The sequence below is a fragment of the Eschscholzia californica genome, unplaced genomic scaffold (genome assembly GCF_041429995.1).
Source record: "Eschscholzia californica isolate CP2 unplaced genomic scaffold, dmEscCali1.0.p SCAF_4, whole genome shotgun sequence".
NCBI lineage: Eukaryota > Viridiplantae > Streptophyta > Magnoliopsida > Ranunculales > Papaveraceae > Eschscholzia > Eschscholzia californica.
The window spans coordinates 17637654-17653746 of NW_028238461.1; the positions used below are offsets into that span (position 1 = coordinate 17637654).

General features: G+C 36.1%; 1 protein-coding gene and 2 pseudogenes across 1 annotated transcript; 1 reads left to right on the forward strand and 2 right to left on the reverse strand.

The window, feature by feature from the left end:
• Window positions 1-537: 537 nt before the first annotated feature.
• On the reverse strand, window positions 538-1059 carry LOC147543326 (F-box protein CPR1-like). Its single transcript, XM_086635413.1, has one exon. The coding sequence runs from the start codon at window positions 1057-1059 to the stop codon at window positions 538-540; it is 522 nt and encodes a 173-aa protein (XP_086491539.1).
• Window positions 1060-6157: 5098 nt separating this feature from the next.
• Window positions 6158-12644, reverse strand: LOC147543327 (uncharacterized; annotated as a pseudogene).
• Window positions 12645-14977: 2333 nt separating this feature from the next.
• On the forward strand, window positions 14978-15971 carry LOC147543328 (uncharacterized; annotated as a pseudogene).
• The last annotated feature ends 122 nt before the right edge of the window (window positions 15972-16093 follow it).

Sequence of the window (16093 nt, forward strand, 5' to 3'; positions counted from 1 at the left end):
TCTACATCATCAAGTTACAGTCTAACTATATAAAGTTGTAAATGTTTTTCTCTTCTTAAACCCTAGCCGTTCTCTAATACGAAAAACCCTAGAACTATCTTCGTCTTCATCCTTTACTGTTAACAGAGACCAAACAAAACAAGTCAGAAACTGTTTACATTGTATAGTTAAATTGCTAATGTTGTCACACAATTTGGTAACAGATCATAGACAATTTGTTTATCCTCTAGTCAAGAACAAGGCTTGGTAGGGAGATCCCGTTTAGTAGGCTGGCACGAAATCATCGAATAAGTAGTGTTTGTTAGCAATTTACTTGTGTATTATCGACTGGGACTTGGTATGGTCTCCTAGTCTCCGTTTAGTTATACACTAATACACCCAACTAGTAGATTAAAACATTGAAGAAACGAAAAAAAATATCATGCCATAGCAACACGTAAATAACAATACTGAGTCCAAAAGAAGTTTGCTTAATGAAGTTTCTATTAGAAAGATTTACAAAGAAATAAAAAGTTCAGACAAATACTTCACAGAGGATTAAGAGAACCTTAATGGAGTTTCTCCTAATTCTTGCTTCAAATAAGTTTTAGAATTAAGAGAAACTATACTACTGACACAATACATTACTTCGAAAACATCTCCAACTTTTCCAACATCTCCAACATCATTTAGTTTAGGAATTGTAGTTCCTTTCTGCCTGTCATATAAAACTATGTTATTAGCATCTATCTGTAATAGTATGTAACCATTTCTGAAAGAGTTTATCGGCGTCATGGAGGAGTCCATATCAATGTTGCATTTGAGAATGGTGAATAGTTTAGTCCAAGACTCACTCACCCCGTACTCCTTCATTACCCATACATCAGTACGATCATTGCAATTATCATCAAATATGCAAAGACTTTCGCTCAAAACACCAATGCTTATCGATGGTGCTAAGTTATTGGAATTCAATGTTTTTGGTATCGGCACTTCCTTGAATCTTTCGTCAGCCCCATCAAAAGAAAGTATAGCATTATAGGAAGCTTTATTCGGTCCTTCAATAACCGGAGTTGTCATTCAATGAAGAGCTCCGTTAACGAGCACACTATCCATGAGACTATTGATTTTGTGAGGAATCTGGTCGTTAATGACTTTCCACGAATCAGAGCCTAAAGTGTAGAGTTCGACAAGAGTAAAAGTAGAACCATGGTTATCCCACATTATGACGATGAAAATCTTATAAACATTGAGCTTGAAATCATAACCCAAACCGTAGTCATCTATGAAATGCTGAAAAGATTCCGGTATGGGGAGTGATGGTGGTGGTATCAGTGTACACTCATCAGTAGATGGGTTCCAAAGGTAAATTTGCTCGTAACCATCCTCAGGATAATGAGCAAAGCAAATCAAACCATTACAAGAAGCCAAAGGGATTAAAGTATCGGATCGAAGAGATATGAATGGGTAGTCGATAATGTGAAGAGGTTTTTGAGATGCCAATGAATCAGAATCGATAGAGTATAATCTATTATTTTTAAAGTCATTGAGAATAAGACTGAATATGTCTTGTTGAAGAGCATGATTACGGTGAAGTTTAATGAAAAAAAGGATCAGAGAAAAGAGAACACCAATTTTTGGATACTGACTTGAATCGAAAGATAGATTTGGCTGGTAGCCTTGATAGTATATCATTGGAGATTATTTCGTCAGGGAGGGTCTTCTTCGCCATTAAACATGATTCTTGTCTTTTCATCTTCTTCATCATCATAAGTAATATTTTAGAAACTAAACACAAATCATAGAGATAGGGAGAGAGGTTAGGCAGTACAAATATACTAGTAGTATATGATCATATATCATATATATATACACAAGGTAACTCTCTTTAGCCCTAATAGAAATTTCCGTGTTTCAACAAAAAAAAAATAGAAACTTCCGTTTACATTTTTTTTAGCCCTAATAGAAATTTCCGTAACTAACTAACTAAGTAGTTCTTAACAAAAAAAAAAAAAAAAAAAAACTAAGTAGTTCCCTTCAACAAAAAAAAAAAGGGCTAATTTAGGGTTTTTTTTTTTGAGTACATTTCATTAATTTAAAGGAAAGATACAAATGTTAACTGTTTCCGGGCACCCCCGTTAAAGGATAAACTAACAGGAAAAAATATGGTGCCTCTCATGCAATCCTTTAGGTGGAATTCATCTCCTGTGCCGCTAACACGTGGGCCGCTTGATTTGCCATTCGTCTACAGTGGGTAAACGAAACCCTAAATCTAGCCGCATAACCTTTGAGATCTTCCAGTTGGAGATGAGTTGCCAAGGAACCGTCGGATTGTGGTCATTTAGGTATTCCACAATTAATCTCGAATCACCTTCCATTATAAAATCTGTTAGACCTAGCAATTCCGCCGCTTCCAAACCTAGAACGAATCCACAAATCTCGCTGTGAAGAGGAGATAATGGCGAGAAGGAAGTCGAAGTTGAAAATAAAATTTCTCCTTTGTAATCCCTTATCAAGGCAGCAGCAGCTGCTTTATCCTCTTTGTAAGCTCCATCCACATTGATCTTCAGAGTTCCCATTAATGGAGGTATCCATTCTTCCACCTGCATGCTTTCAATAAGATAAGTATTTGGATTAGTTACGAAATCAGGGTTCTTTTTGAGGGAAATAGTGGTATTAAGCCAGACTCGACGAATATCGACCGGTTGGTTATTAAAAATTAACGCGTTCCTTGCTTTCCACCATTCCCAGAGAAGATAAGTATATGTTAACCATGTTTTCTTCAAAGTTTCCCCTTGTCTCAAAATATTCTGAATATTTTCTAAAGGATTTGTTCCTAGTTGTTGCAGGTCCCGATCTCCTGTGTGTTGAATAAGCGATTGAAAACAGGAGCATTCCCCAAACAGGTGAGTTAAGTTCTCAACTTCATCTCTGTCGCAGATCTTACATACTTGAGGTAAGGTGTTGCTTCTAATTCCTATATTGTGTAAAGTAGGAAGACCATTGTGTATTAATTTCCAAATAAACAACTGAATATTAGGGTTCATTGATGTCTTCTTCCAAAATTTTTTCCATGGGAAGTTCTGAGAAAACTCTGAAATAGGAGGTTTCTCACGAATCACTCTATAGTATGATTTTGGGTTAAAGTTTCCATTCACAGTTGGTTGCCACACAAATTGATCGATGTTGAAATCCATACTCAAATTAATATCCAATAAAGCATTTACTGTTGTTGTGTTGAAATATCTATTTAGTAGCTCTTGATTCCATCTCTTTGGACCATATAAAATCAGGTCCGAAACCTAGAAGATGTTATTTGGTAATTGTGAAATAGTCTCTGGTTTTTTGTTTTCAATTGTTGGTATCCATGGATCAAAAGCTATTTTGATTGAAGAACCATCTACTACTAACCATAAGCAGTTTTTTCCCATGGTATCTCTTGTATGTAGAATTGCCCTCCATAGATTTGATGAGGAATTAGGTTTTGTTGAAGACCAAAAATCATCCTTTTGAAAATATTTTCCCTTGATTATCTTTGTCCACATTGCATTAGAATTGGTAAGCAACCTCCATGTCAATTTCCCAATTAATGATTCATTTACTTCCTTTAGTGACCTAATGCCTAATCCACCATTTTCTTTCTGACTTGTGATAATATCCCATTGTATGAAATGCATTTTTCTTTCATCTTGTTTATGCCCCCACCAAAAATTCCGTTGTTTCTTATCTAACTGTTGAATTAGACCTTGTGGTATGACTTGAAAGCTGAATGGATAAGTGCAGTATGAGTTCAGCACTGATTTTATTAGTATTGTCTTCCCTGCTTGTGTTGTGAATTTTTGCCTCCAATCCGACAAGTTCTTGTCATACTTTTCTAGTAGCCATTTGTGACTCTTGATTCTATTTCCTGGTTTTAGTAATAATGACCCAAGATACTTGGCCTCATCAGTCATCTTTGGTGCATTTAAGTCAGAGCTGAATTGTTCCTGCATAAGAGAAGATGCACCTTTACTGAAATACAGAGAGGATTTGGAAAAGTTTACTAATTGACCCGAAAAGTTAGAGTACAGGGACATGATATCCTTTATTGCTTGGAGATTTTGAGCAGATGTGGCCCCAAAAAGTATGAGATCATCTGCAAAAAGTAGATGGGAAACACTAGGGCAATGCTCATTTATTTTGTAACCTGTATATTTGTTTTGAACTTCAAATAATGAAATGAGTAGAGAGAGGGCTTGGGAGGTTAGAATAAACAGGTAGGGTGAAAGAGGGCACCCCTGCCTTAGGCCTCTAGAGGCCTTAAAATTTCCCTTTGGTTGACCGTTGACATTAACACTAAAAGAGGCCGTGGTGATGCATGACATTATAAGTTCCAAAAATTTTCCTCGAAATATGGTGGCTTGTAGCACCTTATAAAGGAAAGACCAATCAACTCGGTCATAAGCCTTTGCCATGTCCATTTTGAGACAAAAAGCCCCTTTTGATTTAGCCCTCGAATTATGCATAAAATGGATGATTTCCTGAGTTATGACTATATTTTCTAATATTTGTCTCTCAGGGACAAATGCATTTTGAGTCCACATAATGCAACTCTCAAGGTAGGGTCGGATTCTATTTGCTATTATTTTTGTGATGAATTTGTACATCGTATTGCACAGAGAAATTGGTCGAAAATCTGAGGCGAAACTCGGATTACCACATTTAGGAATTAAGGCTATATTCGTTAAATTAATAGAAGGATCAATACGACCTGAATTAAAGATCTCTTGTATGTACTGAACAAGCTCCTGTCCCAAAGTGTCCCAATTATGTTGAAAGAAAAAGCATGGGAATCCATCTGGCCCCGGACTTTTTAAAGATCCCATGTTCATCACAATAGCCTTAATTTCTTCATATGTGGGAGGCCTAGAGATGTCGTCCAGAGCTTCTTCCGAAAGTACCTTGAATGCAGACAATAACTCAGGAGGGGGCTCTATTACTTCACCTGCAGTAAACAAATTCTGAAAAAATTCGATTAGTTCACCAGCAATAGAATCCGGATCTGATATTGTATCCCCATTTTGATTTTTAAGACATTGAATTTTATTTTTATGCCTTCTCTGAGTCATGGCCGAATGAAAGGCCTTTGTATTTCTATCTCCATTAGGGGTCCAGTTATTTTTAGATCTTTGCTCTGCTTTTGAACGTTGAAGTTCTTCCAACTCTATCATCTCTTCTTGGATGTTACTTTCCGCTGCAAGGAGAGTTGGGGTTGAATCCATTACCTGTATGTTCATAAGACGTTTGCGTAAGATTTTCAGCCGGTTATGAACAACACCAAAAGTCTTTTTACTCCAAATATAAACAGCCTCTTTTACATTCTGAATTTTATCATAAAAGGGACCTACAGAGTTGTCCCAAGTCTGATTAAAGTTGTCCTTGTAATTTCTATGCTTGGTCCAAAACACCTCAAATTTTGTCTGATCTTTCAAAGGTGGACCTTTAGTAATAAGCTTTAGTAATATGGGAGCATGGTCGCTATTATAACGAGGAAGATGAAAAAGACCTGCTTCCGGATATTCAGAAAGCCAGGAGACAGAACAGACCGCTCTGTTTAATCGTTCCTTCGTTAAATGATGATGAGCTTTACTGTTAGTCCAAGTGAAACCAGGACCATTAAATCCGAGGTCTATTAATCCTGAGTCTCTCATGAATGACTGAAAGTGAGTCATAAAAGGGATATGATTTGTGCCTCCCCACTTGTCATTCGGGGATAAAATTGCATTAAAGTCCCCAAAACAACATATCGGGTTGGTAATCGTCCCAGTTAACTATAAGATATCATTCCAAAAAGGTAATCTATCTTGGGTGCGGGGAGGTCCATAAATACAGAGTAAATCCCAATCCGGTTTATTTGAAGTGGTACCAATAGTGATGTGAATAAGATTAGATGTACTAGAGTGAATAAAAACACTTATATTATTAGACCAAAATAACAAAAGGCCGCCACTACGTCCCTGAGCAGGAACAATATGAGAATTTGGGAGACCATAATTATTAAAAGAAATAAAATTAGACAAAGAGGTAATACGAGTCTCCGAAAGAAAAACTAAATCAGGCTTAATAGATTTGAGGAACTGAGTAAGAGTGGTCTTTGTCGGTGTGTTCCTCAACCCCCGACAATTCCAGGCTAAGAAATTCATAATTCCATCGGCATTTGGGCTGCCGTGGCCTCCTGTTGTATCGTAGTTCCCTCCCTATTTGATCGTTTATAGTGCTTTGTGGATCGGGTAGAACCAACATTCACATTGATTGAACTAACAGAATATGATTCTTCATTATCCTTTCTTGCTGATGATTTATGCCGGAAATTGTTTTCCTCCAATTGTAACGATGGGAATGTTGTGAGATTTTGAGTGCCTGAAGTACCCACCGTTTTAAGTCTCTTTGCCTGAATCAGATGAGATAACACTTCACCAAAATTAGTAGAACAATTAAAATGAGAATTAAAAAATTCAGGATTAGTGGAAGCACCATCCGATGGTATTTCACTTCCCATCAGATAGGGATCAGTCATGGAAAAAGACCCCAATTCCCTATTTTGACCTCTGGAAGAGAAAGGAACTCTAAATGTATCTGGGTATTTTGGTTCATTATTGTCCTTTATAGTTGGTAAATATACTACTATATTAATAAAACTAGAGAGAGAAAATTCTATTTGGTTCCATTAGGAAGATAAGAAAACAAGGGAGAGAAAATGAAAAATCAAATATAGGGCTTAATTTCGTCTTATTGATTTTACGGATTTTAATACCAAAGCTGATAGAAGTACCCCGTACTTCCACCGTCTCTATGACCTTCTTGATAACGTGTCAATAAAAGAGAGAGTTTCCAAGCTGAAAGTTAGAGAGTAGAAAACGGTAGAGCCCCGTCAGACGGACCCCACACCATCATTGCTACTTCAATTTTGAATTAGAAAATGAATGGGGGACTCCGTGAAGTATACTCCCCCTCACAAGCCAAGATCATTTTGGTCTTTTCAATCTGACAAAACTGTGAAAAGACCAAAGTGACCTTGTCATTGTGAGGAGGATTACACCCGGGAGTATGCCCAGGAAGTCTACCTATCATCATTGTTTTGAATTTCGTCCTTCGTGACTTAAAAGTTTGTTGAATTCTTTTCCAATTGTTCTTTATAACAATTAAATTCAAGGTCAACACTTGGTCGCCCAACAATTCTCATGCGATCTAGGTCCAAGTTTTCAAAGCCAAATATTTTTCTAAATTGCAAAAACCCTCTCCTCCTAAAGATAACCACTCCTGACCTTGGAAGTCTATGAGCAAACATTTCAGCCAAATTGATGGTCTTGTCTTCTGGGATATCAACAATGACGCTCACATCAGTATCTGGCATGATTTCTGGATCCCGAACCATCCATCCCCTATCACCAATCAGAGTAACTCTAACCTCAATTGGATTTCCCAACTCATCATAACACCTGGAATATTAATTTGATTAACAATTGTTTTGATATTGACACGTGCAACGCGATTTTGAGTATTAATTTGCAGACAGATAAGGAGGACACGTCAAAATGGACGCTAACAAAATCCGGTAACTTCTCAATTAAATCAATGTATAATTATCTTAGAACAAGTAGCAATGGACCTATGTAGGATCACAATGACTGGTTTTTCATTTGGAATCTGAACACGATACCACGTATAAAACTATTCATTTGGAAATGTTGTACGAATATTCTACCAGTAAAGGACAAAATCGGAAGGTATATTAGCAACAATTACTCTTGTATAAACTGTAATGATAATGAAACTCTAGACCATGTGATGTTACACTTCAACTACGCTATAACGATATGGTTCAACTTTCAGGTTAGATCGGAACAATTAAGCACGGTAAGTCTTTGGATTCAACAATGGAAAATCTGGATGAGGATACTACTAATTTATATGCAAAAATCTTATGGTTTATATGGAAAGCCAGGTGCGAAAATTGTTTTACTGTCAATAAACAACCCCCTCTTCAGATGATCTCTCGCATCAACAACACTTCAACCACGCCATTCAAAATTGAACCTATTATAACTAACAAATGCAGGGATAAACCACAACAACAACAATGAAGACCTCCATAGACACCATATCTTAAAATCAATGTAGATGCTTCCTTTACGCAACTCACAGAACCAGCAGGAATAAGATGTATTATACATGATGAAGAAGCAAATTTTATCATAACGGCAGCTGACACAGCCTGAGGACAGAATGCGGAAGAATGCGAAAGTTTGGCGATCCACTTTAGCATATTATGGGTCATTCAACTTCAAATACAACATGTCCACATCGAGAGCGACAATCAAAACATAATCCAGTTCATTAATGGACAAAGTAATGGCTTACAGTGGCAGTCCTGACAAGTCATCTCACAGTCTTTTGAGCTCAAGAATCAGTTCACGGACATTAATTTTTCGCATGCTCCCAGGAAAATCAACGCCAAAGCAGACGCTCTAGCTAAACGGGGTAGAAATAATATTCAGGAAAGAATTTGGAATGTTGCACCTCCTTTTATTTTTGCTTTAAATTAAGTTCTTTTGTAAGAATTGTTGGTGGTTATTAATGCTAGTATATTTCATAAAAAAAAGTGGTTCCAAGGTGTTGGCATAAACTCCAGAAAGTCCTGGAGATTCCAGGTTCGAATCACCAAAGAAGGTGGAATCTTTGGTTATTTGAATTGGGATTATTAGTGTATAAATAATGTAGTTGGTCTTTAGGCCATGAAGAATCAAACCAATAATTATGGAGATAAAAAATGAAACTCGGAAACTTAGAAATTGTTTGTTTCTGTTTTGTACGTGAATGACAAATCAGGTAGCTTGAATGACAAATCAGGTAGCTCATTTGTTAGCTAAAGATGTTTTTAATTTAAACTTAAACCAGACTAAAGAGATTACTAGGACTCCTAGATGTATTGTAAGTCAATTGACGACTGATATAACCAATATTTCTCTGAATTCGAGTAACTAATAAATTTAGCCAGTAGGCTCTTTTCGTAAAAAAAAAAACTCTTGCAACTTCATAACCCTCCTTTTAGTGAAAACAATTAGCAACATGCACTTAGTCTTGGAACTATATTCACACTATCAACAAAAAAAAGCTTGTTCAGGAAATTGGGAAAATAAAAGTAATAAAAAATAATGGAGTATTTCAGTTATAGACTCTTTCAGAGGCCTTCAGAATATTCTATTATTCTAAGAGGAGGAAAATTATTTCAAGAGTTCTTAGTAGATGTTTGGGCTTCAACAGAACAAAGTCGATTGATGTTTATCAGATGTAGGCAGATGTGCTCCGTTCTGAGCTTTACTGTGGTCTTACTGATATAGCGGGAGATGGGTTGCCTCCGGATCAAATTGGTAAAAAAAACTCATTCTACCATCTTAATTTACAGGTGGAGCAAGAAATACGCTCGAAATTTATCAAGATTCTATGGCTATTACTCGATTCAACCATCACCTAGATATTTTCCTCACAATGACTGTAAATCCGAAATGACCAGAAATTACCAGTGATTTACTACCACATCAAACGGCACTGGATCGTCCAGACTTGGTGGCACGTGTATTCAAGGACGGATCTAGGATTTTCACTTAGGGGGTGCGGATTTATATACCTAAATAATTTTTTTTTTTTCGCAAACACAATAATTAATAAAATACTTATATTCATTAATTATATTGATACATCAACGATTACAAACGCAATTGACCTTTACGAGAGTTCATATTTTGAAATGTTCGCATAATCGACTCATTGTCAATTTCACTAAAAATTTCTTTTTCAATAAAGACTACTAAACTATCATTTAGCCACGCATCACTCATCCTGTTTCTTAAGCGTGTTTTAACTAGCTTCATAGCTGAAAAAGCTCTTTCAACAGAGGCAGTTGCAACCGGCAAAGTCAGTGCTAAAGTGATAAGCAAATAAACTAGATGATATGCTTTATCCCTCTTAGTTTCCACCAATGTTCTGACAAGAGCTCCAATTCCATCTAAATTTGAGAAATCGTCATTGTGCCTCGTATCGTAAATGTAATTATCAAGCTGAGAACTTAGTAGCATAGTGTCAAGACTGCTGAAATCTTACGGATAAAATTCAGCAAGACGCATCAACTTACTTTTGTCAAAAAGAGCAAAATCTCTAGATGGACTCAAACATGTCATACAACGGAGCAACTCCGTATTCTTCTCAGTGAAACGAGCATTTAATTCTTGAAGTTGCATATCAATAACGGTATTGAAAATCTCCACTTGATAGTGATACAAGTTTGTAATTTGTTGTGCATTCCTTCTGCTTCTCCCTTGAACTATGTACGAACCATTAAGATCAACAACTTCAATATTATATTTTTCACAAAAAGTACAAACATTCCAGACCAACGATGACCACTCATGGTCTCGTACATATTGGATTCTAGATTTTAATGACTCAACAAAATCCATTGCAGTCACAATATCTTGGTCTTTTCTTTGTAGTACTTGTGACAATTCATTTGTTATTCCCAACAAAAGCTTCATCAAATGTAAACAAAATACGAACTCAAAAGTTTGCATCTTGGATAACAAATCTATTGCTTCCCTTTTTTGATCCGCTTTAACAGAATGTGTAACAATAACTTCAAGGACGTCCATCACATAACTGAACATGAAAGGTTCTAACAAAGATGCCAAACTGTTATAGTGTGAACCCCAACGAGTAGCTCCAGATCGCCTAAGGCTTGTTTCTTGATTTAAACCTTGTCCAGTTATAAGGTCTCCGAGTTCGTTTGCTTCTATTTTTTTTGTTTTTTGTATAATGTTAAGCGAGAAATACATAAATTATATCTGCATAAAAATGAATTTAATGCCAATTTTAAACTTTTAACGCAAGTATCTGTCACATGCTCAACCCCTAAAAACCTCTCAATAACACGCCCTTCGATGTTCACATAACGAATCACAATAGCCATTTGCTCCTTTATAGATATATCTCGTGCTTCATCAATCAAAATAGAGAAGGGAGCATCACCGAGATCACTAATAATCCACTTAATAGTTTCATATGCACATGAATAAGCAATATCTTTTTGAATATTAGGAGCAACCAATTTCAAATTTCCAGCAGCATTATCAAATGTAACTGCATCAATTTCTGGACAATTTTGAGCAAGAAGCTTTAGTAGTTTAATGAAATTACCTGGATTTTGGGAAGTTTCAGATTCATCATTTCCGCGAAACGCCAATCCTTGTTCCAATAGATACCGAGCAACCTCTATGGTAGCGTTTAAATGGGTGCGATATGCCACTTGAGTTTGCTCGGAATGTCTATCTAATGCCGTTGTGATATGTTGTTGTTGATTCATCAAATTTATACAACTAATCTGAGCATCATAATGTTGACTATTCCTATTTCCAACATGTTTCATTAACCGGTCAGGTTTTCTCCAACTATTCCAACCTCCATTAACAAAAGTATCCCGACCAGCTTTACCTTTTTCAGAAACATAACAAAATAAACAAAATGCAGCATCTTTTTCAACATTATATTCTAACCACTCTTAATGATCATTAAACCATGACGGAATGAAACGTCTTCCATTATTGTCTTTTGGAAAATTATGGTCCTTTGATTGAAATGGACCACGTTGTAAATAGTGTCTACGAATTTCATCTCTATATTTGGATTCATAATTTGAAATTGGTAATCTAAGCCCCGGATCAATTGGTAAAGATGATAAATTAAATTCGAGAGGACTTACCAATGTCGGAGTTGGTTCCGGTGTTGGACTCGACCTCGGTGTTGGAATAGAAAATAACGTTGGAGTCGAGTCCGGAACTTCCGGTGTTGACTTGATGAACCCGAAGAAAATTTTCTTTTAAAATACGTTTCCATAATTACTAGTTGAACTTGAATACTTGATTAGATGAATAAGAAGAAGAAGTAGTAGTAGAGGAGAAGTGATTTTGGTGTGGTTTGAGATGAAGAAATGAGAGATATATATAGAGGTAGAAAATTGTGTAGTTGGATAGTTGGATAGATGAATTGAAGTTTATAGAGGTTTAGGATAGATGAATTGAATTTTATAGGATTTATGATAGATGATTTGAAGTTTATAGGATTTAGGCTTTAGGGTAAATGAGTTGAAGTTTGTAAGATTTATGGTTAGAGTTAAAGTTTGTAGGGATTTAGGGTAGATGAATTGAAGTTTATAGAGTTTAAGGTTAGATGAATTGAAGTTTGTAGGGGTTTAGGGTAGATGAATTGAAGTTTTAGAGTTTAGGGTAGATAAATTGAAGTTTGTGTAAGTGTAGGGTAGATGAATTGAAGTTTGTAGGGGTTTAAGATATTTGAATTGATTTTATATAGGTTAGTAGTTAAATTGATTATATTTTAAAAAAATAAAACTAAATTGAGGGGCACCTGGGTTTGAACCCGTGCCGCACTGGTTCCCCACGCTAAGAGGCTTGCCATCTCACCATCAGGCCATTCTCCAACTCTATCATAACGATGCAAGGTCATCTACATATACTTGAAAGCACAAGCACTTCAGAAATAAAATTTAAAATGTAGGTACTGGGTTTCGAACTCATGCCCTTCACGTCAAGGGCATTTGAATCCCATCCTTTAACCATTACACCAGAGTCTTCTTCATGTCATCTAAACAAATCGTTATATATATATATATATATATATATATATATATATATATGCATATATACCTACATCTATAAAAAAAAAAATTACTACTACTACTGCTATTTTTTTTCGGGAGGATCCAGGGGGTGCCGCCGCACCTCCTCGCACCCCCATGGATCCGCCCCTGCGTGTATTTGAGCTAAAACGAAAACACCTGATGAAAGTGATAAAAGAAAATAATGTTTTTGGTGAAGTTGTTGCTCATGTCTACACGATTGAATTTCAGAAATGTGGTTTACCACATATGCATGCCCTTATATTCCTTGAAAAAATGACAAGATTCGGGATGCAGACCAGGTCGACAGAGTTGTTTGTGCAGAATTTTCAGATGAAGTGAAAGATCCCTTATTATTTAATACTATTAAAATTGTATGATCCACGGTCCCTGCGGAGAAGAAAAATCAAATGTACCATGTATGAACAAGGGTAAGTGTACGAAAGGATATCCTAGAAAATTTGTAGATTCTACAGTTCTGGGTGAAGATGGTTATCCACTCTACCGTCGTCGTAATGATGGACGTGTTTTTACTGTCCGTGGTCGTAAAGTTAACAACCTAAATGTGGTTCCATATAATCTATGCCTCTCTAGAATGTTTGATTGTCACATCAACGTTGAAGTGTGTGCAAGCGTCAGATGTGTGAAATATATTAATAAATATATTTATAAGGGAGGAAATCGCACGACTATGGTTATTGGGGGATGAGATTAAACAGTATCTCGATTCAAGGTATGCATAAAGAAAACCCTTCTGTTGTTAGATTGGTAGTTCATCTACCAGGTATGCATAATGTAGTGTTCGATCCTACAGATCTACCTGAAGTTGTTCAATAGAGAGCAGGACAACAAAGGTTTACGTTGATGGGATACTTTTATGTTGTAGAGAATTTTCGAGTGCAAGAGTCTATACTTATCAAGAGTTTCCGCAACACTTCGTTTGGGACAAAACTCATAAAATTTGGAAACCTAGGCAAAGAGGTTTTTCTATTGGCAGAATGTATTTTGTTAGTCCAAATGCAGGAGAAAGATTTTACTTGAGATTGCTACTCACAGTTGTACCGGGCCCGGTATCATTTGAATGTTTACGCACAGTAGACGATAAGTTACATGATACCTTTAAATTGGCATGCGTTGCACGGGGTCTTTTAGAAGATAACGACGAGTGGTTACAATGTTTAGAAGAAGCAAAATTTATGAATTCTGGTTACCAGTTGAGGAGGCTTTTTTGCGTCATTCTCATTGAATGTTGTCCGTTAAACCCACATGTATTATGGGAACGATCTGCACTTAATATATGTGATGATCTTGCACATAACCTTCATACCACGCGTGACATTTCTAATCCGGCTGAGGAACAAATACTTGATTTTGGATTGTTTCTTCTCAATGAGCTACTTCTAGAGTCCGGAAAAACCTTCAAAATGACTTTCCCTCCATGCCAAAACCGATTGGAATATGGACTGAAAATGTTGGTGATAGGTTTATTTGGGAGCACAGACAACTTCAATTTGCTATTGAGATATAGATGTTGACTCTAATCAGGCCCGGCCCTGGGCCCAAAGCAGGCAAAGCCTTGCTTTGGGCCCCCACATTTTAGGGGCCCCCAAACTCCACAAATTTTCAATATAAATCTATTTTTATTATGAATTTTAAAGGCCCCTCAATTAATAACTTAAAGATTGGGCCACATTTTTATTACCCAGTTAATTGTTTTACATTTCTATGGACCCACCAACTCAATAAAGTAACCCTATAAATGCTTCCCCACTTACTTTTTTTTTCCCTCCCATTATCCTTCCTTCCCACACTTTAGAAACCCCCAATTCCCAATTGCCAAACGTGAAATGCAAACCCACCTGAACCGAGTTCTCCATTAAAGGCTACCATTATTTTTCCCACTCCACTATCACAACATCAAGTCAACACAAATCATCACTAAGAGGTAATTTTTGTTCACTTTCTATACATCTCTTAGTAATCTACTATTATATAATGGGATTGTTCAACTATTATTATTATTTGATTTCTTCAAGAACTAGGTTTTGACATTTTGAGTTTCCTCTTTCACTCTCTCTCTAGTCTCTAATCTTACTAAATATGAAATATGTGTAACTAATGTGTTGTTTATAGTCTATATATTATTAGATGTTTCAATTGTCACTAGTTAATTTAATATTTGACAAAACCTAACTAACTATTGTTCCTATTAAGTTATTATTTTTTTATTATCATGTGATATAGTTTTTCTTATTGACTTTTGAAGATTTAGCTATGCTTCCAAATAGAGTACGAAACTATGTATCCGGATCCGAAAAAAGGAAAAAAGAAAAGAAAAGAGAAGAAGAACTAATTCAATCCCAAGTTGATTCCCTTGATCGATTTATTAGACATAATAGAGATGTAAACATTGAAAGTGCGGGAGACGTTACAACAAATGATAATAACATGAATGAGGACATTGTAGATGATATTGAGAGAGAGAATACAAGTCAACCCTTATGTGACAATACAAATGAAGATCTCGTTAACGAAGAACTCATCAATGAAGAACACGGACCTAAAAATATCTTTGATCCGGGAAATTGGGACATCATTGATCAAACTTTAAGGGACTTTTTGGTACAAAAAGGTCCGATAAGAATTACTAATTTTGATTTTCCTTTGGATGAACATGGTAGACGTTTCACTCCGGCATATTATACTCGTACTACTATAAATGGTGATAAGTATGATAGGATATGGCTTGTACATTCAATTTCGAAAAATAAAGTATATTGTTTTTGTTGTAAGTTGTTCGCTTGTGGAAATACTAGTCAACCAGCATTTGAAGGATTTCAAGATTGGAGAAATCTTACGGGAAGACTTAAAAGTCATGAATGTAGTAAAGATCATTATGAAGCTTCGACTAAATGGCATGAATTAGACGTTAGATTGCGAAGAGTCGAAACTATTGACAAACATATTCAAGAACAACTTAACAAAAAGAAGGAACATTGGAAAAAAGTTTTGAAGAGGATAGTTGGTCTTGTGAGAACTCTTGCTAGGAGAGGTTTAGCCTTTCGCGGGACTAGTGAGAAGATTGGTGAAGAAAATAACGAGAACTTTTTGGGCATTATTGAATGGGCTGCGGAATTTGATGAAGTACTAATTGCACCTTCAACGCATTAAAAGTGATGAAATTCATTATCATTATCTTAGTCACAAGATCCAAAACGAATTGATATTGATGTTAGCTTCTGAGACTAAGAACATGATTGTTAAGTGAAATTCAGGATGCCAAGTACCACTCCGTTATACTTGATTGCACTCTTGATGTAAGTCATGAGGAACAAATGTCGTTAGTAATAAGATGTGTCAATGTTGCAACAACTCCCATAAAAGTGGAAG

Bases quoted from the DNA above. Each gene is read 5' to 3' on its own strand.
- LOC147543326 (XM_086635413.1), bottom strand. From the start codon at position 1,059: ATGACAACTCCGGTTATTGAAGGACCGAATAAAGCTTCCTATAATGCT.